The sequence below is a fragment of the Conger conger genome, chromosome 14, assembly GCF_963514075.1.
Source record: "Conger conger chromosome 14, fConCon1.1, whole genome shotgun sequence".
In the NCBI taxonomy this organism is placed as follows: Eukaryota; Metazoa; Chordata; class Actinopteri; order Anguilliformes; family Congridae; genus Conger; species Conger conger.
In genome coordinates, this window is record NC_083773.1 from 19,507,518 (window position 1) to 19,530,227 (window position 22,710).

A 22,710-nucleotide genomic window follows, 5' to 3' on the forward strand; every position below is an offset into this window, starting at 1 on the left:
TTCGGTTAATGTTCACATCAACCATCAGAACGGGGAAAAAATGTGATCTAAGTGACTTTGACAGTGGAATGATTGTTGGTGGCAGAGAGGGTGGTTTGAGTATCTCAGAAACTGCTGATCTCCTGGGATTTTTACACACATTAGTCTCTAGAGTTTGCAAAGAATGGTGCAAAAAACAAACAAAAAGATTCCCAGTGAGCAGCAGTTCTGCAGACAGAAATGCGTTGCTAACGAGAGATAACTGAGGAGAATGGCCAGACTGGTCAAAGCTGACAGGAAGGTGACAGTAACACAAATAACAACAGTGGTATGCAGAAGAGCATCGCTGAAGACACAACACATCATATATGATACAGCGGTAGAGGTCTAAAAAATAAGTCTAATGACTACCTAATAAAGTGCTCACTGAGTTAATGTGTGTTTTACACAAATAAAAAAAGTATATAAAAAACTATTTAAAAGGTTGTATCTGCTTGGAGCCATTCACTTTGGTATCTTTAAAGCTCAATATCTAAAACCTCTCAGACGGCTGATAGAACCGTATAATTTCGAGGTCACAATATCTTAGAAGCATATACCTGCAGACACTGCGGCCCGCAGGACGTGGAGTTGAGTAGCGCTGTCTTAGGAGCATGCTCTCATATATTTGTTGTCAAAAACAACTTTTAAGCAACCTTCAGCAAACTGACAGTTCACTAATGTAAGTGCAGCCTGTGCTTCTCTTGGTGTGACGGGAACGCGGTGGAACCCAGGCCTCTCCATGAAAGAGTTTCCATGGCTATAGGACTCGGGCCTGGTGAGCACCCTGCTCCAGCAAGCTGCCGGGCTGAGTGTAAACAGAGGGAGAGCGAAAACAAGTCCTCAACAAAACCGCTCCTCTGCAGGAGACGCCGGGGTACGAAGGCCTCAGTGTGGAGGAGACAAAGGTAGAGACGCTCGTGCTGCCTTCCACATCTCCCACGTGACACCAAAATGACAAGAACATAAAGGAGGAACGTAAAAGGGAGAAAAGATAGGATGGACAGGGAAGAAACAAGGGAGCGAAAGAAAGGAGGGAAAAAAGTGGAAAGGTCTATAATCCTGGAATAGTGGTAGTCGAACATCTCCATGGTAACAGGCACAAAGGCCTGTGGTTTCCTATTGATGGCTAATTGTATTCTTCACAGCTCTTTTGTTAATTGTTGTCTGCCCAGCTCCCACTTCCTGCTGGGTTTTTTAACACAAAGGCAGGAACAGTGGGGATTAGAAATGGCACATCGGCTTTCGGCTCTCGCCCTGCGGTACGGAGACTCGCTGTGCACGGGGGGGACGCAGAGAGAAAGACATAAAACGGGTCCTTAACACTTTGAGCGCTGGAACACACCTGACCGCCTCACCGGGATCTTCTGCTTGTCTGGCAGTTAAATCGCAGTGTTTACCTGAATATTCAGGATGTTTTCAGTATGCACTTTCATGGAATATGTGGACGTTTGGCCTTGTGTTGCCTGAAATGTGTCCCTCAGTGAAGTGGGCTTGTTCCTCTGTTTACTCATTAGCTCTGGGTAGTGCAATAAGTTATAGAATTATGCATTGCATTGTCATCTTATCCATGTGACACAATTAAATGGAAAAAAAAAATATCCAGAATGAATATACAAGATAAGCTTGGGGAAGGAAGCTTATCTTGTATATTCTCAAAAAAGTTTTATTCTATATTCTTCAGAAAAGTATTGACCATCAGTATAGATGTGTTGTTATTAGTATTATTATTATTTTTTATTATTGTTGGTGTTGTTTTCTATATACACTATATAGTTATACAAATGTGTTGACCTGTTTGCGCATATCCTGGTTTGGTGTGTAGCTGTATTGCATTTCTGTTATAATAAACACTTTAAATGAATTGTCCATCACTATAAATTGTTTTGCAGGACATGTTTGTTGGGGTCAGTTTCCCATGGTAGTGTTATTTATTATTATTATTTTTTTACTTTACAAATAGATTAAGTGGCCCATACAGCATGTAGCTAATGAGCTGGCACAGACGATGTATACAATGTTGATCAAATTGCGCGAGAGGGTTAAAGAAAAATGAATAATACAAAAATAATAAAATCCTTTGTTTACAAATCTCATATGCTTTAACAGCTTGTTTGCTTTTACATTTAAAAAAAATAGAACAAATGTATTGCTTGACCGTGGTGATGTTTGTGCCCCAAGCGCCACCTGAAATCTGACGCAGATATTTGGGTCGAACCTTTAAATTAATTTAAAGCTGGGTCGACTGGAAAAAAGACCTGCCCCTTTAAGTGGGAGGTGAATGGTAGGGAGACAGAATGTTGGAAACAAAATAGCAGAAAGTCTGGGAGGGACGGGTGGGAATTGGCGGTGTGTTGATAGCTTACGCTGGTTTACTTTAATCATTGCTGTTGTTGCATTATAGGTTGAGTATCTGACACCGCTTTACTTAAGTGTCTCTCCGACATCCAAGTGTTTAGTGGAACCACGCTTCCAGTGCTGTGAAATAACAAATTGCCCATTCAGAAAACAGGAGAGGAGGAAAAAAAGTCCGCACAGAACGGGTTTCCCTGGAGTGGTAAGTTCATTCGCGAACTGAGCTGCAGACTTCACTTGAAAACATTTCAGTGTATCCGTGCTTAGGCAAACGTCTTTCGAGCTCTGGCTTAATATGCAATATTATGTCCAGGTAATATCTAAATTCGCCATAATGATGTATTGTTAGCGAGCTAGTTTAATGATTATGACGATTACGCCGATGCATGGCTAGCCTACTTCAACAAAGTTCGCTTGATCGTAGTAGGCTATTCGCAATTACCAACATCAGTCTGCCATTAGCAGTAGATAACCTGCCAATACCAAATGTGCAAAATGAAAATAATTGTTGTTTTAATTACCAACCGTTCAAGTAGCCTGCACTATTTATGCTGCAGCGATTTCGATCACTATAGTTACGCGCTGTAGTATACGCCGCGTGGTTTCTCGAAAGTAATTTAACTTTTATCAGGGCACGCCTGTGCTCAAAGACATTTACATTATTGGCAACCGTACAATTTGCTTTTCGTTGGATATTTTCGGATTCATTTTGAATTAATCCGTCATTGATAAATCTGAAATGATTTGTGCAAGGAAATTAAATCTTAATTTTATATTTAGTAGCCTAGATTATATTAAGTAGCCTAACCAATAGTAGCGCAAGTTAAGTATGTTTAGGTGGGCCAGTTTGACAAGTTCACTAAATCCCCTTGTCAAAGTGAATGTCAGTGCTCCAGCGATAAGCTATTTTGCAGAAGCTCGCAGAGAGCAGCGTGTTTGAAAACAATGTTCAGTCTAGCTGGAGTGCGATGGCTATGTTATCTCTATCCTTATGTGTGACATTTGCTCACACATTTCGTATTTTAGTTTAGTGCGCACAAGTACATAACTACTCGTAATAGTCACAGTTGTCTAAGAAAGGTAGTGATCAGACTGAGTTTGGGGTCATTTTAAAGACACCATTCGCTCTCGCTGCCCATACTGTTCTACCTGTTTGGATCTTTAGACGGCTGTTCGGTTTGTTTCGAGTGGAATGAAAACAAAAACAGGTGTTTGGAATTGTGTGCGCGCTAGTCAGAATCAGAATCACTTTATTCGCCATGTAGTTTTTACGTACAAGGAATTTGCTGTGGTATGTGAGTGCATGCAGACAACAATGTGAGTGGGTGTTTGGAGGTGTTTGCTAGCAAGATTGTTCTATTTGATGCGTGACCCCAGTGACGACACCGCACCCCTGACGGTGTCTGGCGAATGACTCCAGCACCTGAGTCCCGCGCTCCTATTGTTGCCGAGCATGTCGACGGCTCATTAAAAGGGAAGTTGGCAAAGTGGCGGCGAGTGTTGGCTTCACAGTCGCTGGCTGTGCACAAAGCCCGCTGTCAGCGGGGAGTCCCTGACCTTTTCTCCATCACTCCTTCTCCGTCTCTCTCTCTCTCGCCCTCCGTTGCGCCTCGCTCCCTGAAAGCGGAGGACCGCAGTAATATTAAGTATGCTGGCATAGTAGCTAGCTGAAGCGGGACCTCGGACCCTCCTCCAAGATCAATCGCCGCCTTTGTTGGGCGCGATGAATAGGAATGCCCCCTTTCTTGTCGCAGAGAGAGACTGACTGACCGTGCCCGTCATGTTCGACCCAGCTCCCGGCACAACACAACTTAACAGTTGCTGAAGTAGCCTACGCATGCGCTTAGAGGGATTTCTGATCTTTCGGATATTCATATTCTTGATTTAGTTCGTCTTCCTTTGTTTAATTTGCATAGGTTTTAATTAATGCAATTTTATAGAAACGTAATTTAAATTGGTGCGCATGTGTCTAATCCACTCTTGTCTATGCCTCTAACGCGTTATTTCTCATTTTCCTCACGCGCTCATTTATTTGGATCTGAAATCAAAGTGATCTGTACTCGTATTTAATAAAAATGGCAAAGAAAAGAACTGCCTTAACCTACAAGTCTGCAGATGATATGTTTGGTGCTTGGATGCTGGTATAATGGTTTTTTACAGGCCCCTTACACTCTGTGGCATGGTTGTGTTGTATTTTACAGTTTGGCTATTAAATATGACCCTTGTAAAGTAGTTCAGGGACTTTTGGACTATCCTGTCACACGGGTTTGCAGTAAATTTAGAGGGAGTTGTATTGCAGTGAATAAGTTTAACTGGGATTGAATGTGGCACTTGAATGTGTGCCTTCAGTGCAGTGTGGCATCTCTTATTGTGTTCTGCTGGTCACTGGATTCTGTATACAGCATAAGCTCACCTGTACAGGTGTTTGTACATCTAATTGTGTTTTCTGTGTTCTGTCATGGGAAACGTCATGTCCCTTAAGATGCGTTGAGAAGTCCGGTGGATAAGGCAGGTTTTCTGTGGTGTCCTCCTCCATTGGAGCGAATGGGAGGAGCTCAACAGTAGCGCTAACTGTGCTTCCCGGGGCTAATGGACATTTCTGCTTCCCACTGCGCCCGTAATGCTCACTGGTCAGAAAGAAAAAAAGAATAATGGTGTTTTGAAAATCATTGTAATTGTTGAAACAGTGAGGTACATTTTTGGTTCTGGTTGTCAAACAGTGAAACAAGGCCACACTCCCGAAATGCAAGTGAACATGTTTCTTCTTGCAAGATCAAATGCTTCATGCAATTTTGATAACTGCGTCCAGTTATTTATTTATTTGCTTGTGCTCAAAATGGTACAACAGAGGAAAACTATATTGCCTTGATTATACACTCAGTGACCACATTATTAGGTAGATCAACTTGTTAATGCAAACATTTAACCAGCCAATCATGTGGCAGCAACTAAATGCAGCTGTTTTTCAGACCTAATGTCCGAATGTGGAAGAAATGTGATCTAAGTGACTTTGTGGGTTGATTGTGGGTGCCAGACAGGGTGGTTTGAGTATCTCAGAAATTGCTGATCCCCTGAGTTTTTCATGCACAACAGTCTAGATTTGGAGCGAATGGTGCAAAAGACAGAAAACATCCAGCGAGCAGCAGTTCTGCAGAGAGAGAGGTCAGAGGAGAAGGGCCAGCCTGGTAAAAGTTGACAGGAAGGTGACAGTAATGCAAATAACCACACATTACAGCAGTGATATGCAGAAGAGCATCTCTGGGTTTAAAAAATAAGTAATAAATACCTCATTTAAAAAAAGTGCTCACTGACAGGAAAGACTAAGAATGTGAACAAGATCACAACACAGAATAGCAAAAAAAATAATCTAGATATGGGTCCTGCCCCCCCCCCCCCCCCCCCCCCCTTTCGGCTTGTCGTCTTTGTAGAACTGAGTTGGTGGGCAACATGTTATCTTTGTATAAAAAATAATAATTCTACTCACTTAATGGGGAAAATATACTTGTCAGACAAAGAGCATTTCTTTACGACTTTGTAGTTAACAATGGTCTATGAATGGTCTTCCATATGAGGGTGTGAATGATTGCATCATTAGGGAAATATACTCAGTTCTGGTGCAGTTATTCAATTTTAAGCTCAAATTCTGTTCCGCGGTCCCACTGCCATTAACACAAACCTGGAGTTATTAGGTCGGGGTATCCACAGAAATTGGCTGGACATTTCAATGTACCGCAGTAATGACTTGAGCTGAATTAGACATAAAGCTTCTATAGAACTTATATCTAATTAAGAGAGAATGGCATTCATTTGTCAGAATTATTCATCAAGCATTTCTTCACACAATATTCATTTTCGCATGCGTGTCCTGTGGCTTGAAATTAAATTCGATTTCTGTTCAGGTCAGTATGTGATAATGACCCCCTAATTTAGTGCTTTGGTGGACTCGTCACGCATACACATATCTGTGACCCTTGTTGATGTCCATCCTTTATTTCTCAAAACAGGCCCATCTCAGGTTTTGCTTTGTCTTGAAAGCAGCCTTGTGGCTTTTTGAACAAGCTTTTTCGTGTCAAGTCCTTGAGATGTTGAGAGTCTCCATCTAATGATTTCTTCCTTTTATCATGAAGCTGAAAAGAGATTAAAGGAATGTATACTCCACTGCAAGTTCTTACTTGCTTATTTTGCACACCCTAATTGTGCCTTTATGTGGGAGAAGCAAAGGTTTTTTTTCGTGGTGTGGCACATATTTCGGTAGTTTAACCTTGTATAAGAAGGTGAAAAGAGAACAAATAGGTAGTTTAATTGAATATTTCATAATGGAAGTACTAATCACTTGCTTAAATGAAGGTTTCAGTGTTAGTTATTTAACAGAACAAAAGCTACAGTGTTGGGAAAAAATGTTGGGTTAATGTAAATGTAGTTTTAATTCTTTCTCGGTAAGAGTGAATGTGGGCTGCTTGTGTTATTTACGTGGAATGACCTCCAGACTCTGAATTTGGGGCAAAGGCAGGTTTGTTGTCCTCTGCAGGCCTACGCCGTTCAGATTTCTCGTAATTAGCGAACGAACAGGCCCAGTGTAAGGCCAGACACTGTTATTTGAAAGTGCGGCTGAAATGTTGTCGGTGTGTGAAGCAACAACGAAAAATGACAAACTTGCTACAATAACAGGCATCCATGTTATCTGTCTATCATTCATTTCCTGGCGCACTAACGGCAAACAAATGTGGACTGATTGAAATGTCTTTTTTATAAATAGTTCTAAATAAGTTCTCTCCTATCTGCGGTTTGACGCGAAGTGCTGAGAATGCCGGATCGTCACAGATTTTGACTTTGATAAGAAAAGTCAAACTGGCCCACTCCCCGCGCCCCAAACCAACCCAGCGCTCATCAACATAGCACCCCCTGTGTAGAGAACCGGAAATCAGAAACAGAGCCATAATAATGGAACACAGCTTTTGGGTTTCTATTCAGTAATTGACAGAGAACCCAGCTGCAGCTACCTCTTATCTCTCTAGAACAACTCGCCTTTATTGTTTTGCAGACGTTGCCTCTGTCTAATATCGGGAGGTAAGAACATTTGTTTCATTTTTGAAAATCCTTTGGTGGCAAATATGTTTTTGAAATAGGCTAAATATATTTCATTATTTCTTATTTTTAAAATGTATTTGTATTTATTTTCACCTGTTTCATGCATACATTTTCTTGATTTAGTGGTATCTATAGTGGTATATGTATATTCTGTGCGTATTAGTGTGTCTTGCGTATAATGTTTTTTCCCTGCTGTAATATTACCTCTTTTGTAATGCACACACATTTTTGTTACAAGTTAGAATGGGGCCAATATGTCCATCATTGGCTTGTGTTGTTGAACAGTGAAATCTCTGTGGCAGTATAATACTGTTAAATTTTTTTAGATAGTTGTGTTTGTTAGTATTGATGAGAAGTTGTGTAGAAATGCCCCTGTTTTAATGGGTTATAGAACAGCACACACACTAGTTGAGGTAATGGGAGTGCATTGCTGAGACGATACTTCTCACAGGTATTCACTGTCTCTAGTGAAAACAAGAGATCTTTCCTAAAGTCTGGTCCTTTGTTAATTATTTTCTTAACTCCACCACCTGCAAAAAGTCACACATTTGGCTGTTTCTATGATTATTTTCTCAAAGCATTTTTTTAGCAGGTTTAGATGCTGTTTCCAAAATTTCTGAACCTGAAATGATATTGATTGTCTCAGAAAATGACTCCCCATCTGTAAAAGAAAGACTTTGTGCAGGTTGTACAAATATGAAAGAAGGTGTCTTTAGTTATGTCTGATTCCTATTACCCATCTATTCCCTAGCCCATCATTCTCATTCAGATTTGATCATGAAATTCACAGATTCAACACATCTTAATTTATTAATATTGAAATCATAACACTGTTTCTTTGCTTTTGGCTTTGATTTGTGAGTTGCACAAAGGGAAATTAAATCTGAAAATGATTGCCGTTGGAAAGCAGTGCATGTCTCTGAATTGAAATGGAATGGCGCACCTCCGTTAGTGTGTTTATGTAGTGTTCTGTTGTTCCTGGGGCAGAGAGGAACCTGCTTCACAAACTCAAGATATGAGGCTCACTTATTCCATCCCTGCTCTAAAGAGCTCTTACCTGCACTCAAATCCACTTTGTTTCTTGTGAACCAATAGTATAGTAAAATCGTTGAAAATTTTTGCGTAGCAAAATGCATTATAGAGTGAGAGGTGAAAGAAAATAATTTTTAAACAATTACATTTATATAATACTATATGTTTATTAGTTTATTTATGACTACTTTATTTGTGTATTTGTAGTGTCCTCAGTTATTTATTGTCTTAACACTTTTGCTACCAATTTGCTACCAAAACAATTTTTTTAAATATAATGGCGCAGTACCATGCATAACGCCTGATATTTTGCACAATGTATTGCATAGTGTAGTATGTTGTATTAATTCATTATTGAGTAATCAATTTACTTTAGTGCTCTGTTGTGATGTATGAGAATCACTTTCCTGCAAGTCAGACCGCCTATTAGACAACAGACACGTTCGTACTGTTAGTCATCTGAGACGAAGATTGTTCTAAACGGATATCAGATAATGGCATAAAGTGTGGAGAGGACCATTTGTAAGGATTTCCCGCACACAAAGCTTTGCTATGTGAAATGATTTTGCACGGCAGGTAAACAATGTAAAACAACTTTTGTTGTTATTTTAAATAATTTTAAAGCAACCATATTTATTCTGAATGTTGCATAGGTACCGAAATTAACTGAGTTTTTAAATTGTTTTTTTTTTTTTTGCATTATTCAGAATAATGCGTTTTGTTTGGGACCTGTTTGTCTGCCCGTACAGGGGTTAGTATTTGCTTGTCGTTGTTCAGCATAAGCTAAACATTTGTTTGTTCATTCTTTTCACTCAGATGCTTTGGAACAGGCCTGTTGACACAGTGCTTGCATTCACACACTATCAACAGGACACGGAAATAATTTCCAGTGCATTTGCATGTTTTTTTCCTTCACTGTTCTAATCCAAATAAAACAGCAGACCATTCACTCACACTTTCATTGGCACCGTATTGCCACATAATGGTTACTTGCAAATAGCATTTCTTGTATTCAGTTATAGTTTGCCTAGGTATATTTATTTAATGTGTAAATCTGATAGTATCTTAAAGGTACTTCCAGGTATTATGTAGGCCTGTTTTGACCCCAGGTCATGTGTTTAGTTGGTTGTTTCATGGATTCACCAAATATACTGCTCTGAAAGCCTCAGTAATGTGTTGAACCAAAGCTCATTTTTGTTTTCGAACAACTGTGGAATTTCTCCTTGAAATTCTTTCTGCAGTTTGTCAAGAACATATCTACAATCCTTAAAAGTGAGGTAGCTGGTTGTTTTCAAATAGACTGTAATAATAAAAAGCAGGTTATTCAGTAATCTTCAGTCATGTGATTTCTTACTGACAGTGATAACGGAGAGTAGCATGAGATGGGGGCTGTGCTGGCAAGATCTGAAAAAGGCAAGATCTAGTTTAGATCTATTAGAGGGCCCCCATAAATGCTGTAACTGCATGCCTGTATCATTTTCACATTGTTCCAGAGCTTGCGAAGAAAAAGTCTCTCTCTTAATACTTAAAGAATTTGAACGCTTGTATGCATTCACTGAGGATTATAATGTCAGCGTAACTCAAAAGGAATATGATTTATGCTATTTTCCAGAATGGTAAAGTCCACCTCGCACCTGTTTTTAGAGAATCCAGGGCTCTCTCCCTTTCCTCTCGTCACACGAGGAGGAATTCTCGGCATTCGTATAACGCAGCGTGTAATGTGTAAGTGTGCGGAGCTGCGTGCCACGGCCGTTCTGGTGTGACGGGAACCCTGCGCTAACTGCGCAACAATGCAGCCACAATGGAGAGCTCATAACATGCCCCAGGTGCCCGTCCCGGTATGCGCTCTCGTGACATGACCTGACACGATGAGACCATTTTCCCATGCTTTCAAAGTTGGAATTAATAAATCAAGATATTCAAAGTATCTGACACTGTTATGATGATCTATTGCTTTAAGCTTGCAATTGTTTTTTTTTTTGTTTGTTGTCGTTTTGTTATTTGAAGTGTTTCCCCTCCGTATGACAAATAATTATGTTTTCCCTGATTAATGTTATCCTAGATAATTTGATCAAATGGTGAACACCCGTACGGGTGATTCAACCCCCGGAAAAAATCTGCTGTTAAATCTCTATTTTCATTTATTTATTTGTTTGTTTGACGAGTTTGAGTTTTTTTTGGGGGCAGCGCTTGTACTACCAGTGCATTATAGTTTGTTTCCCTTTGTGCAAAAATGTCTAATGACTCCGTTTGATACACTCATCCTCCTAATTATTGGTCAGCTTATAAGAATAACAATATAATTAACAATTTAGAATGTTAGATTGAGAACCCCTGCTTTCTGTTACCAGTAGTGATCGTTACATCTGCATTGGAATGTTCTAACCACATGCTGGGGATGTTGTGTTAATGTCGCAGTTGGATTGCATGTGCAGCAGAAGGTTCCAGAAGGGTTTCTTGGGGTGGTCTAGATCAGTGTGGGGTCATGGGGAGACGTAATGCAGTGTGGGTAGTGTGGAAGAGTGGTGACATTTTCCTTTGCTGTCTGTAATGGAGTTCCAGACTGTCTTTAGTATCAGTGTGGAACCGGTGATTTCCGCCCTGTTTCACTGATTCACACTGTTTCCACCATGGTTATGTTTTATTTCTCGACAGCATTTGCTTCTTGGTCGGGTGATGACCTACATAAAATAACAAAACGAAGAATTTGGCCTTATTGCTTTAACAAACTGGACAAAGTACTTTTTCACGGATTTAATGTTTTTTATTTTAATGCATATAAAATATATATATTTCATATTTTTTTAATATTCTTATATTTTTTTAATATTATATTTTATATTCTTTATATAAAATACATCAAAGTGCATTTGCCTTCAGTTGCCTCCTCAGATTCTGTGCCATAATTGGCTATGATTTTGGCTCAATGCCTCGGCTGACTCTATACTAAATGAAACTAAGAGAAATGAAAAGTTACGTTTCTGCAGGAAAAATGGAATGGACGCCTCTTGTGTAAATAATTCCCCGGTATTATCGTGGATTTATTGTCACACCTAAATTTTTGCCTGTTCATTCTAGCCCTCCTCTTTAACCGTTCTCTTTCAGATATCAACAAAAGCCTGTCCTATAAGCCTTTCAAACATCTCTGCTTTTTTAAAACGACTTGCAGGATGTGAAGGTTAGCTCTGAAAAAAAGAGAACGAGTCCCGTCATGTCAATCACGGCCCTGTGCTCCTCCAGAGAGCCCTTTGAGAAGTGTGTTTTTCTCTGAAGTGGACACGCAGAGCTGCTAATAGCATGTGTGTGTGCTTTCAGGGAGAAATTGATTATTTCCTGTCATTGTGAGCTTTGACTGTGCTGTCCCTCTGGCTTTGGTGAGGGGTTTGTGTGTTTTGCTATAGGCATGGGCTGGGCCTGTGCCTCTGCTGAAGGCCTCTGGTGTGACTCTGGTGTGCCTCTGGTGTGCCTCTGGTGTGCCTCTGGTGTGACTCTGGTTTGACTCTGGTTTGACTCTGGTTTGACTCTGGTTTGACTCTGGTGTGCCTCTGGTGTGCCTCTGCTGAAGGCCCGTGTTTATCTCCCGCTCCAAATGAGCCTCGGCACGAGAAACGCTTTCCTGCCCAAGGAGAAGAACCGGTTTGCAGCTTAATGCGTTCTCCTCTCTCTCTCTCTCTCTCTCTCTCTCTCTCTCTCTCTCTCTCTCTCTCTCTCTCTCTCTCTCTCTCTCTCTCTCTCTCTCTCTCTCTCTCTCTCTCTCTCTCTCTCTCTCTCTCTCTCTCTCTCTCTCTCTCTCTCTCTGTTTCTCTTACTCTGCTGTTCTTTCATTCTCTGTCATGCTCTTGTTAACTCTTTCTTTTTCATTTTTTCAATCATTCACTCTCCTTTTTCTTTCTCACACTCTATTTTATACTATTTTTTGTTCTTTCATTCTCTGTCTCTCTCTCTGCTGCTTCCTCCTTCCTGCCCGGGCTTGTGTAGCAGTAGTATCCTGTTTGTGATGGTTGGTGCGCGTGTGCCCCCTCCCCTCCGGGGGCTGGGGTCTCTCCTGCTCCCTCACAGGATGTCCTGAGCCACTTGACTGCGGCTTCACCCCCCCTCTTCCTCTCTACATGTGCCCTGTTCAACTCCTCCTCCTCCTCCTCCTCCTCCTCCGTGCTCCTGCTGTAGCTCCTGGTTTCACCCAGCCCTTAGAGCCCCGCTGCTTTCCGCTGTGCCCGTTCTGGGAGAGCATGTCCATTCACCTGTTTCCCATCTACAGCTTGGTCATGTCAGTGGTCCCACTCAAAATGGGCAGAGTGTGGACCCCCTGTGTGTGTGTGCATGTGCGTGTGCACCCATTTAAACCGTTAAAGGGGAACAGAAAAAAGCTTTAAAGGTTGACTGAATTTTAATGAACAGGTTAATCACTGTATATGATTCTTCCTGAAACCCCACGCACTGCAACACACACGCACAGCAACGCGCACGCTTGCACGTTTCCATTTGCAGGCCTAATAAGTTTGAACCATGGCAGGTTCCCCTCTCTCTCCAGTGCGGACACAATGCTGGGACCAGCCGTTGTTCAGGAGTACCTGTTGCTCTCCTCGCTCCACAAAGAGCTGGCCTGGTCGCCATGGCGACGCACAACCGCTCTGCTGTTCGGTCTTAAAGGACTCTGTTTGCTGTGCTAGTGGGGCAGGCAGTGTGGGGTTATATCTATCCTCTATCTTCCCCCCCCCCCTCCCTCACTGTAACCCATCCAAACCCCCACTTCTGCCCCTTCCTCCAACAGAACATGTGCCCTGCCGTGGACACACACACACACACACACACACGCACACACACTGCCACTGAAGTAGGGCCAGCTGAATCAGGACATCAGGATATGATATTAAAGTGTGTCCAGGCTTAGAAGTCTCTTCATTTATCGTCTTCTCTTTTGTTTTTCTTTGCCTGAAGGTAAAAAAAATATGGTGGGGTGGGGGGGGGGCAGTAGTGGGGAAAAAAGGCTATTGCAAAAAAGACCCTTCATGAAGATCCTTTATCTCCCTGCTCTGTACGTCTTTATCCTGAGTGTGTTTTTGTGCTCCACCTATTCAATCCCCCCCCCCCCCACACGGCCCCCCCTGCTATCGCAGATGAATGCCACCGTAGCCCTTTGGTGGAGAAGCACAATAACAGAACTGTTTCAGACCCAGAAAGCGGGATAATGGCTCCTGCTTTCTAACCTGCTCTTCTGAAAGGCGAGGGGGTGGGGGGTGGGGGGAGAGGGGGGGGCAGCACTGCTGGGTTCTCTGCAGAGCGGCGAGTTGTGTCATCATCCCGTTTATACGTCTCATTTAGACCGCTCTGAAAAGCGGGAGGCCAAGAGCCGATCCGGTCTGGCTGGGGCAGTTAAGACAAACGCATTGGCGTGCGGGTGCGCGTGTCTGTGTCGTCTGTATGTCCGTCTGTGTCTGTGCGGAGCTGGAACTCCATGACCGGGGCGTTCAGAGCCACCGGAGCGCTCGAATGAAGCGTGTGAGGGGTGACCGAGGGGTTACCGGGGTAACGGTCGCCCCCGGGGATAGCAGAGGGGCGTCGGGCGGGTTGTCTGTCACGCTCGACTCACCTGCGGCGGTTTTCTGAGGAAGGTTCCGGGTTTGGGTGGCCTTCACTCGCGGTCGACCGTGAACGTCAGGGCACGTAGCGCTCACTCCCCTTTACCCCACTCTAACCATACTCCCTCCAGCCCCCTTCAGCCTCATCGTGCAGAAGGGGCCCTTCTCTGATCCTGAAGGCACAGGTGACGTTTGGCAGGATTTGAATGCTCGTGTTGTCCCCCGGCCTGGTCCCCCGGCTCATTGACCTGGTACTAGAGATCAAAAGGGCCAGCGCACACCTGAGAGAGCCTTTGTGTTTACCCCCTGAGAGCGCAGACGTGTACTGCCTACAGCCGCTCGCCGATACGGCCACTGTACGAATATTTTACACATGTATACGCATGGATATTTTTACATTTCTACATTTCTGGGTAAATATTTCATAAGAATTCTTAGTTGGGGTTGCACATTCTCGCTCATGGTGATGGGGCATGTTTTTCTCCGTAGTGGAAATGGAGTTAATGTACAATGCAGGGGCCCAGGGCTTTAACTTCTGTACAGTGTACAGCTTCATTCACTCAGCACTCCTCGTGCTGTCCGCTTTCTCAAGTGTGAAAGTGTTGTCACTCTACATATACTCCTGATACATTCACCATCGCCCATTTCACCTGATGTAGGCACCTGTTTATTTGGGGGGGAAAAAAAACTTTTTTCTCTACTAAAACACTTTCTAAAACACCTTTTTCTTTATGTTTTTGTTCTCTGACCTGTCCGAGAGCTCGTTCTGTATTATTCCAAAAGAGGTGACATTATGCCCATTGTTGCCTTACCAGCTTAAAGAGGTTGATTTTTAACTTGTGCTGGCAGTTATTTATATAGAAGCACCTGGACAAGTTTCCTCCTTTATGTGCTAATGCGTGTGTGTGTCCATTGTGCTTACTGTACGCCCTGTAGCTTCATTTAAAGTGAACTTGTACAATTGTTTCTGATCTTATTTGATACTCATCTGGAAATAAGTGTCATATCTTCTGCCATCGGCCACAAGAGCCAGTGGCGTACTGCTGTGTACATAATGCAAACACTGCTGGCCAGGGACTGCTCTCTGTTGACTTGCTCTTCCCAGCATGTGTCCTAGAGAGAGCGAGTGTGAGAGTTTGAGGTTGAGTTAGAGAGGCGGGGAGAGAGGGAAAGCACACTTCCACTCGCAAGGAAGATCAAAGCCCCGTGTTTTCCTGGGACAAAGCGCTTCTCTGGCGGGCTCTCCGAGGTGGCCAGGGGAGGTCCATGTGGGGGACAAAGCTCTGTGGACAGAGTCAGAGCGCGCACCCCAGAGGTTGGTAGAATGGCTGGAAAGTGGCACACGTCAGTGTCTCCATGGCAGCTGTGTCTGCTCTCTACGCCGAGAGCCTTCCCTTTCAGTGCACCAGCACCAGGCTCAGGTTGGTGGTAAACATTTGCTTCATTGCAGTAGGCGTTCGATCACGGACTTGTGCGGCTGCAGTTCGGTAACCCTCTCTAAGCTGAGGCAGGTGTTTCCTTCTGGCGCTACGACAAACTGGCTAACCCGGCCCGGTCGTGCGCTCCTCGCGGTTACTCTTACAGGGCGGGAGGGGGGGATCGCACGCGTCTCTGGGAGAGCTTTAAAACGCCAGGGCTGTTTGGTCTGTGAGGTGAAAGCCCAGGGCTCCCGGTTGTTTGCGGAAAATTCCGGGGGAGAGCCCCGGCGTCGGATGGAGGGAAAGAGGTGTTGGATTTCAACGTGGCGGTAAGCAGTCAGCCTCCTCCTGACCCCTGACGAGCTCCTGTGCTGGCAGATGCAGCGCCATGTGTCTATTAAGCAGTGCGTTGTGAGTCACGGCTCGTCTCTGTCTCCGGCCTGTTTCCCACAGCTCACGCGCTCCCAGCGCTCCCCGCGCACGGACAATGCGCTGGCACGTCGCGCTAACCGCCCCGCTCTGTTTTGATGAGGAGACAATGGCATTTGCATGGGTCATGCCCGCGGGGGGGGAAGGCTACTCAACGTGTCGCAGCACCTCCTGAAACGGGCGCTCTGCTTTCTTCTGGGTTGTGGGAAAGATCACGTTTTTACAGGCGTGTGTGCCTTCCAGGCACAACGCTGCCCGTTTTTTTTGAATATTTGTAAAGCTCGCACACACTTGTTTGGAAGAGAGGTGCGCTGCGTTGGCAGTGCCAGGACGTCGGAAGGCCCCGCTTCCGGTTGATGGGTTTTCCGTGTCGTAGGCAGGTCCCTTCCCGGGGTTCTGGAGCTTTTTCCGCATTTCCCCTTGAACGTTGCGGAGAGGATGTCACGGGAAGTGGGAACACACATCCTCATGCGCTGTCCTGTATGCGTTTATCTGCTAGCGTCAATGTTGTGTGCTCTCTTCTGGGCATCTGGTGCCACATGCTGTTTGAATGTAAAAAAAATATATACATATATTTCTTTTTCTTTTTTTTTTTCTTTTTTTTCTCAATTCACAAACCTGTCAGGTGAGCTGTCACTCTTGTTGAAGTGTTGATATGCTGGCATTAAGTGTTTGTTTTTCTTTTCAAGAAACCCTTCTTTTTATAAACAAGCCCTCCAGAAACCGTTCCTGGCTAGGTCTGTGATGAATGGGGTTGGGGGGGGGGGGGGCGAAACTTCTCTCACGCTATTTACTTGCTGTACTGACAAGTATCTAGAGCCAGCCAAACGTGAGCCTTCAACTCAAAAACGGCCTAGTTTCTGACTTTATTTCATCAACTACTGTAGCCATGCTTTCCGCAGAAACGTAAGGCATCCAAACCCCCTTCTTCATGCCCACATTAATGTGCTTTAACACTTGTGGTGTCCCTGGTGAGCTATAAAAGGTGCTAGTCTAAGTGGTGCTGATGAAGTCACTGGAGAGTGAGGTGCGTTAACTGTGTAATTAACTGCTTTCGTTGATCGATAACGTGCTGAGTAACAGCAGAAAGCAGCAGGCCTTGCGGGTCTCCAGGAGTGAAGATGGCTGGTTTAGTGTGAGGACTGAGAGAGACTTGAGCGGAAATGCAGACGGTTTGAGCTCTGAGGTGCATGACACTGTCTGGCTCAGCTGTGTCCCAGCCTGTCCTGGGTCATCTGTTGTAGCTACACATACTTCTGTCTGTCATCCTCCCCTCTCTCGCTCCCTTTCTTTGTGTCTCTCTCTGTTTGTCTTGCTATCGTCTGGCCCCGTGAGTCAGGGCTGTGAGTCCCCAGAATACTGAGGCAGGTTCCCACAGGAGGGTTGAGTGTGAGGGGGCGGTGAGGGGCGGGGGGTGTATTTTAGAAATGCCATTCTTCCCAGCCCGCTGGGCTCCCCTGGGGCTAGGGGCACTGACACACTGGCGTGGGGAAGGCCCGATAGGAATCAGGGAGCAGGTCCACGGCGCAGGAAAGGGTGGTACTGCCCAGTACCCGAGGGCCGCAGCGCTAAGAATAGAAAGAGACGTAGCCACCCCCCCCCCCCTTCCTCCTCCTCTTCCTCTTCCTCCTCATACTCATACCAAGGGCTCAGGTTGGGACGGTTGGCTGGCACGACATTCGGGCTTAACCAAGTGGGAGCCTGCAAGGGGGGTGGGGGGATGGGTTCGGTCAAAGTGGTCGTGATTGGCGGACGTGACTTTCAACATCCCCGCTGTTCGCTGGAGCCACTGACCGCTAAATGGATTTTGTGTTTAGAAGTGCAGCGTTCTTGGATGTAGGATCGTATGAATTCCACAGTTAACCCCACTGCGTACAAAAATGAACTGCAGCCCTCGCCTTTGCAGACTCGTGTTTTTGAAGTGGCCTTGATTACCTTTTTTTAAATTGTATTTTGTCAACTCTACGGATCGGAACCTGGCCTATATGTGCAGGTGAAGGCTGCTTGTTAATGTGGAGAAGATTGTGAGTGGTGGTGCAGTGGTATAATCCGCCCCCCCCCTGCTCGCCGTGCGCGGTTGGCGCAGTCCGCCTGTATTGTTACCCCGCTGTGTTTCCTGCGGCACTGTGCATTTGTCCATCGCACGCTCATTGTTCACACTTCCTTTGTTCCCCTCCTGCAACAATGGATTTTTTTCTCCTGTTAAATATACTTTTTCCCCCCTCTTCTGTTTGTTTTGTTCTCTGTCTGGTGCGCTTTTTTTCCTGTTGTTCAGGAGAGAGAAAAGCACGGCTCAATTGAAGTTCACAAAGGTTCAGCCGTTCTTTCTCTGTCCTGTCTCAACACTGGCACCGTGATGAGAGAACAGACTATAGCAAGGGTGTATTAAAATTATTTTTTAGCAGGCAGTTACTTGAAAAAATATCAGCTTTTTACATTACACCAATAGGTTGTCATTAATGCATAACTGCAGGTGGCAGACAAGACACCTAACCTCCAATTTATCCTGATGAGCTGGTTGCGTGGCAGCCAATCGCCGTTGCTGTGTGAGTGTATGGGTGAATGAGACTTTGGATAAAGGCACTATATAAATGCAGACCATTTACCATTCATGAGGCAGGTTTATAAAAGCTTGGTACGCCCAACCAAACACTTTCCCTGGGTTTGATTTTCTGAATGGCGGAGTTGTTCGAGCGGCTGCCGCCCACGCCACACTCCCGGCGAGGCGCTCCTCTCATTTTTCCGATGTCCCGCGTCTGATTCCGCGCGGTGCTGGAAAGCGCTCCGTTCCCCGGCCTAATCCGCGGCGCACAAAGCGCCAGTGTTCCGCATGCAAAGCAGCCGGCCGTAGGATTTCATAAACAAACTGCGGCCGCTCGGCGGAGATAACGCGGCCCTGAAAAGCACAACGCCCTCCACAGGCCCGGCACGGCCAGGGAGTGGGATCGGACAGGGCTGCAGCAGACTGTGAAAAGTGTAACTTACACTGCAAAAAACAAGTCTGTCTCAACAAGTATATTAGTCTTATACTTAAAATCTTATTTTGTTAGATAAGACAAAATATTACCAATGACTTGAGGCAGTTTGACTCAGTTAGGTAAGAAAATGTATTGAACTTATTGTCAATCATCAAACTAATATTTTCTTCTCGAGTCTAGATTAACAGATTTTAAGTCTCCTTACTAACACTGCAGCTCTTTCTTCTGATTTCTCGTAAGGTGTAAGTTGTAAAATTAGGATTTTTTTGCACACGTTGAGGTTAAAGTGAACTTTATGGAAGGAACATTTATGGGTTCTTAAACTAGACCTACGTTTTATTGGTCTAACCCAGAGGTTTTCAGGTTTTTATTTTTGGTCAGCACCACAAAATCTTATGCAACTAATTGACTAATAGGGTCTTCGGTCAAGATCTTGATAAGTGGAGTCGTACATTACATTACGTCGTAGTGCTGGGCTTGAGCAAGAACCTGCACCCACACCAACTCTTTTCAGATAAGAGCCTAACCCCCCTCTTCCCCCCCACAGGATGTGTCAGCCTGCCCCCCCTGCCCTGCGTCTTCAGACCAATGGCAGTGTGACCATGGTGGGTGTGGGCGTGAAACTGGAGGAAGAGGAGGGGCCTGGGGATGCCGGAGATTTGAGCTTGGAGCCCCAGCGAGTCTCGCCCTGTGATTGGTCCATGCAGCCGCCCAATGAGAAAGCGGAAGTCCGAATTGGAACCCCACCCAGCACCCACTCTCCCACGGTGAGACCAATGTCGACTGTTGAAACCTAAATCCAATTTTGGGAATTGATATTGAATTTGAGATTGTCAAGTAGATGCTGTCCATAAATATCTTTAACCTATTTACCTTCTGTGGAGAATCTTATGTTAAATATGTTTGCTGGCTACTGGTTAATTTATCCCTGGAAAAGAATCAGATTGTGACAGTTTGAATACGTTGACTGTTGATATTCTTTAATGAAACCTCTAATTACAATGACTTAAAACCAGAGCAAAGACCAAACCCTGACACCCTCTTACCTAAACGTTTTGGCCACATCCACACGCACCTGCTCACGCACACCACAGTTTAAAAAGTTTAAGGAGGTGTTGCCGGGATAAAGGCTGAGATATGAAAATGAAAATAATCAGATCGTAATGGTGTGAAGATGAGCGGCATTAATCTTGGGCGGCTTGTGTCCTGAATAGGAGGGCTCCCCCAGGAGAGAACACACACACAGGCCAAGCCCCCCGGGTCAGAACGCGGGAAGGGGCAGTAACTACAGAGCTGATGCTCAGCCCAACGTTGGGGAAGGTAAGATGGCTGCCGGCAGTCTCCCCTCTGCACTCAGTAACAGAAGTAGAAGCTGTGGTCGAACGTGTGAAAATGAGCTGTATCTGTGACCAGACTCCTTCCGCCGTGCTGAGCCACATTGTCAAGCTGAGAGCAACAACCTTTCTGCCATCTCAGTAGTTTTCATCATACGATAATGATAATGAAGATGGTTATAATTATGTATGTGTGAACATGGGTACTGGTTTCATGCAAAAAATGTATCAACTATGTTTGTGAATAGCCAGAATTTATCTTCAGGAAAAGAAAGAGCGCATTTGTAAATCAAGGTATTGAAAGTGTCATACAGTCTCTTCCCTGTTTGTGTCAGTCTCTCTTCTATAACTCTGCTTCCTTCCCTGTTCGTGTATCTCTCTCCTTCCTTAACTCTCCTCTCCTACCTGTTTGCGTCTGTCTTTCCACCATAACTCTGCTTCCTCCCCTCCTCTGCAGTGGTGCCTACTATAGAGAAGCTCCTGGGTGGAGACTGGAGGGAGAGGTTTTTGGGGAAGGGAGCTGTGAGTGGCCCTCAGCTGAAAGGTGAGGTGAAACAGGGGGTGATGTGGTGGAGGGGTCACCCATGTCCTGCCTAGTCCAACCTCCCTTCTGCGCTCCCTCTAACCCCACCTCCTCCCCTGGGTCTGCAGGCACTCCGGAGAGCCTGGCGGAGAAGGAGCTCCAGCTCCTGGTGATGATAAACCAGCTGTCCACCCTGAGGGAGCAGCTGCTGGGGGCCCACTCTGAGCAGCGTAACATGGCCGCCCTGCTCCTGGAGAAGCAGCAGCAGCAGATGGAGCTGGCCCGGCAACAGCAAGAGCAGGTGAGCCCGCCAGTGTTGCTATGCAACTGTGTGTGCATGGCACTGCTAACTGTGCTAACTGGATAGCACTACTAAGTGTGCTAACTGGTCAGTGCTAACTGTAGTGGTTGGGAAATGGCCTCATAGCTCAAAGGCTATGGGCTTGATTCCTTAGCCTGACTAGCGGAAAATGTTTGCACAGTGTTACTGGCAGTGACAGTGTTGTAACATTGCCACTACATTGCAGCAACGTTATGTGAAAGTTTTGTGCTAGCTGTGGTTGAACCCCTGGGTAGGGGATTTACCCAGAACTGCTTCAGTGAAATCTGTAGCTGTATGGTAAAAACTAGCCAGCTGGCTAATACTAGCACATTTATAGTAACATTGCTTCAAGTGCTCTGCCCCAGTAAAGATAAACTAGATGTATAAATATTTGTATTACATTTATTCATTTAATATCTTTGTACGTGACTCTGGATACAAATGTCTGCTAAATGGTGAGATGGTGTGGAATTTTGGGCGCTCGTAAATAAAAGCTGGTGCTCCTTCTGTGCGCCTTAGTCCTGGTTCTGGTAGAACACAATATCGCTGTGTCAAGACCTCGCTAGGCCGAGTTAAGTGTTTCTGTGAGAACAGCGTGTGTGTGGAGGAAGTGATGGTGTTGGGTAGTGTGTTAATTTCCTGCCCCCAGTGCGGTAGAGGAGGCTAACACACACACTCTGTAATGCAGATTGCCAAGCAGCAACAGCAGCTGATCCAGCAGCAACACAAAATCAACCTGCTGCAGCAGCAGATACAGGTGAGGCACACACAGGTGAGGCACACACACAAACACACCTACACACACACCTACACACACACACACTCACACGCACACACACACATGCACACACACATGCACACACACAAACACACCTACACACACACACAAACACACCTACACACCTACACACACACACTCACATGCACACACACACACACACACACCACACACACACTCACATGCACACACACACATAAACACACCTACACACACACACTCACATGCACACACACACACACACCTACACACACACACTCACATGTACACACACACACACCTACACACCACACCACACAATGCTTGAACATGCACACCTGCAAACATCACACACAGCTGAGATCTCACCTCATTTCCTAAATAACCTGAGCCTATGACCTGCTCTGTTTTGACTGGGTCACCCTGTGACCTTTGACCCTATTTGCATGGTGCTCCAGCAGGTGAACATGCCTTATGTGATGATCCCTGCCTTCCACCACAATGCCCAGCCTCTCCCTGTCACCTCTGAGTCACAGATGAGCCTGCCGCTCCAGCCAATCCCCTGCAAGCCAGGTGAGCCTTCGGCCAATTCCCTGCAAGCCAGATTTGCCTCCAGCCTATCTCGTGTAAGCCAGATGAGCCTCTGGCCAATCCCATGTGAGCCATGTGAGCCTCCCGCCAATCCACTGTAAGCCAGGTTAGCCTCCAGCCAATTACCTGCAAGTTAGGTTAGCCTCTCTCACCCGACAATTGCCCTGTTACTGAATGAAGACGGCTCATTGACAGGTTGTTTATACATGTTTAATTTCACAGTTTAATTTCATCCATCATCTCTGCAAATTTTCAATATGATTTATTATGTTACTATAATTGATTG

General features: G+C 45.0%; 1 protein-coding gene across 7 annotated transcripts in view; it reads left to right on the forward strand.

Moving 5' to 3' along the window:
* The first annotated feature begins 2,362 nt into the window (after window positions 1-2,362).
* LOC133109845 (transcription factor SOX-13-like) overlaps window positions 2,363-22,710 on the forward strand; it is a 35,199-nt gene continuing 14,851 nt past the window's right edge. For 3 of the 7 annotated variants that reach the window (XM_061219535.1, XM_061219538.1, XM_061219532.1), the window contains exons 1-7: window positions 2,363-2,575; window positions 19,445-19,664; window positions 20,112-20,217; window positions 20,689-20,775; window positions 20,883-21,055; window positions 21,765-21,848; window positions 22,292-22,406. In XM_061219535.1, the coding sequence (XP_061075519.1) occupies window positions 19,446-19,664; window positions 20,112-20,217; window positions 20,689-20,775; window positions 20,883-21,055; window positions 21,765-21,848; window positions 22,292-22,406 (784 nt within the window). In that variant the 5' untranslated portion in view covers window positions 2,363-2,575; window position 19,445. Of the gene's footprint in view, window positions 2,576-7,357; window positions 7,441-19,444; window positions 19,665-20,111; window positions 20,218-20,688; window positions 20,776-20,882; window positions 21,056-21,764; window positions 21,849-22,291; window positions 22,407-22,710 lie in introns of those variants that run through there. The other 4 variants (XM_061219534.1, XM_061219536.1, XM_061219537.1 and 1 more) reach the window with 4 other exon arrangements.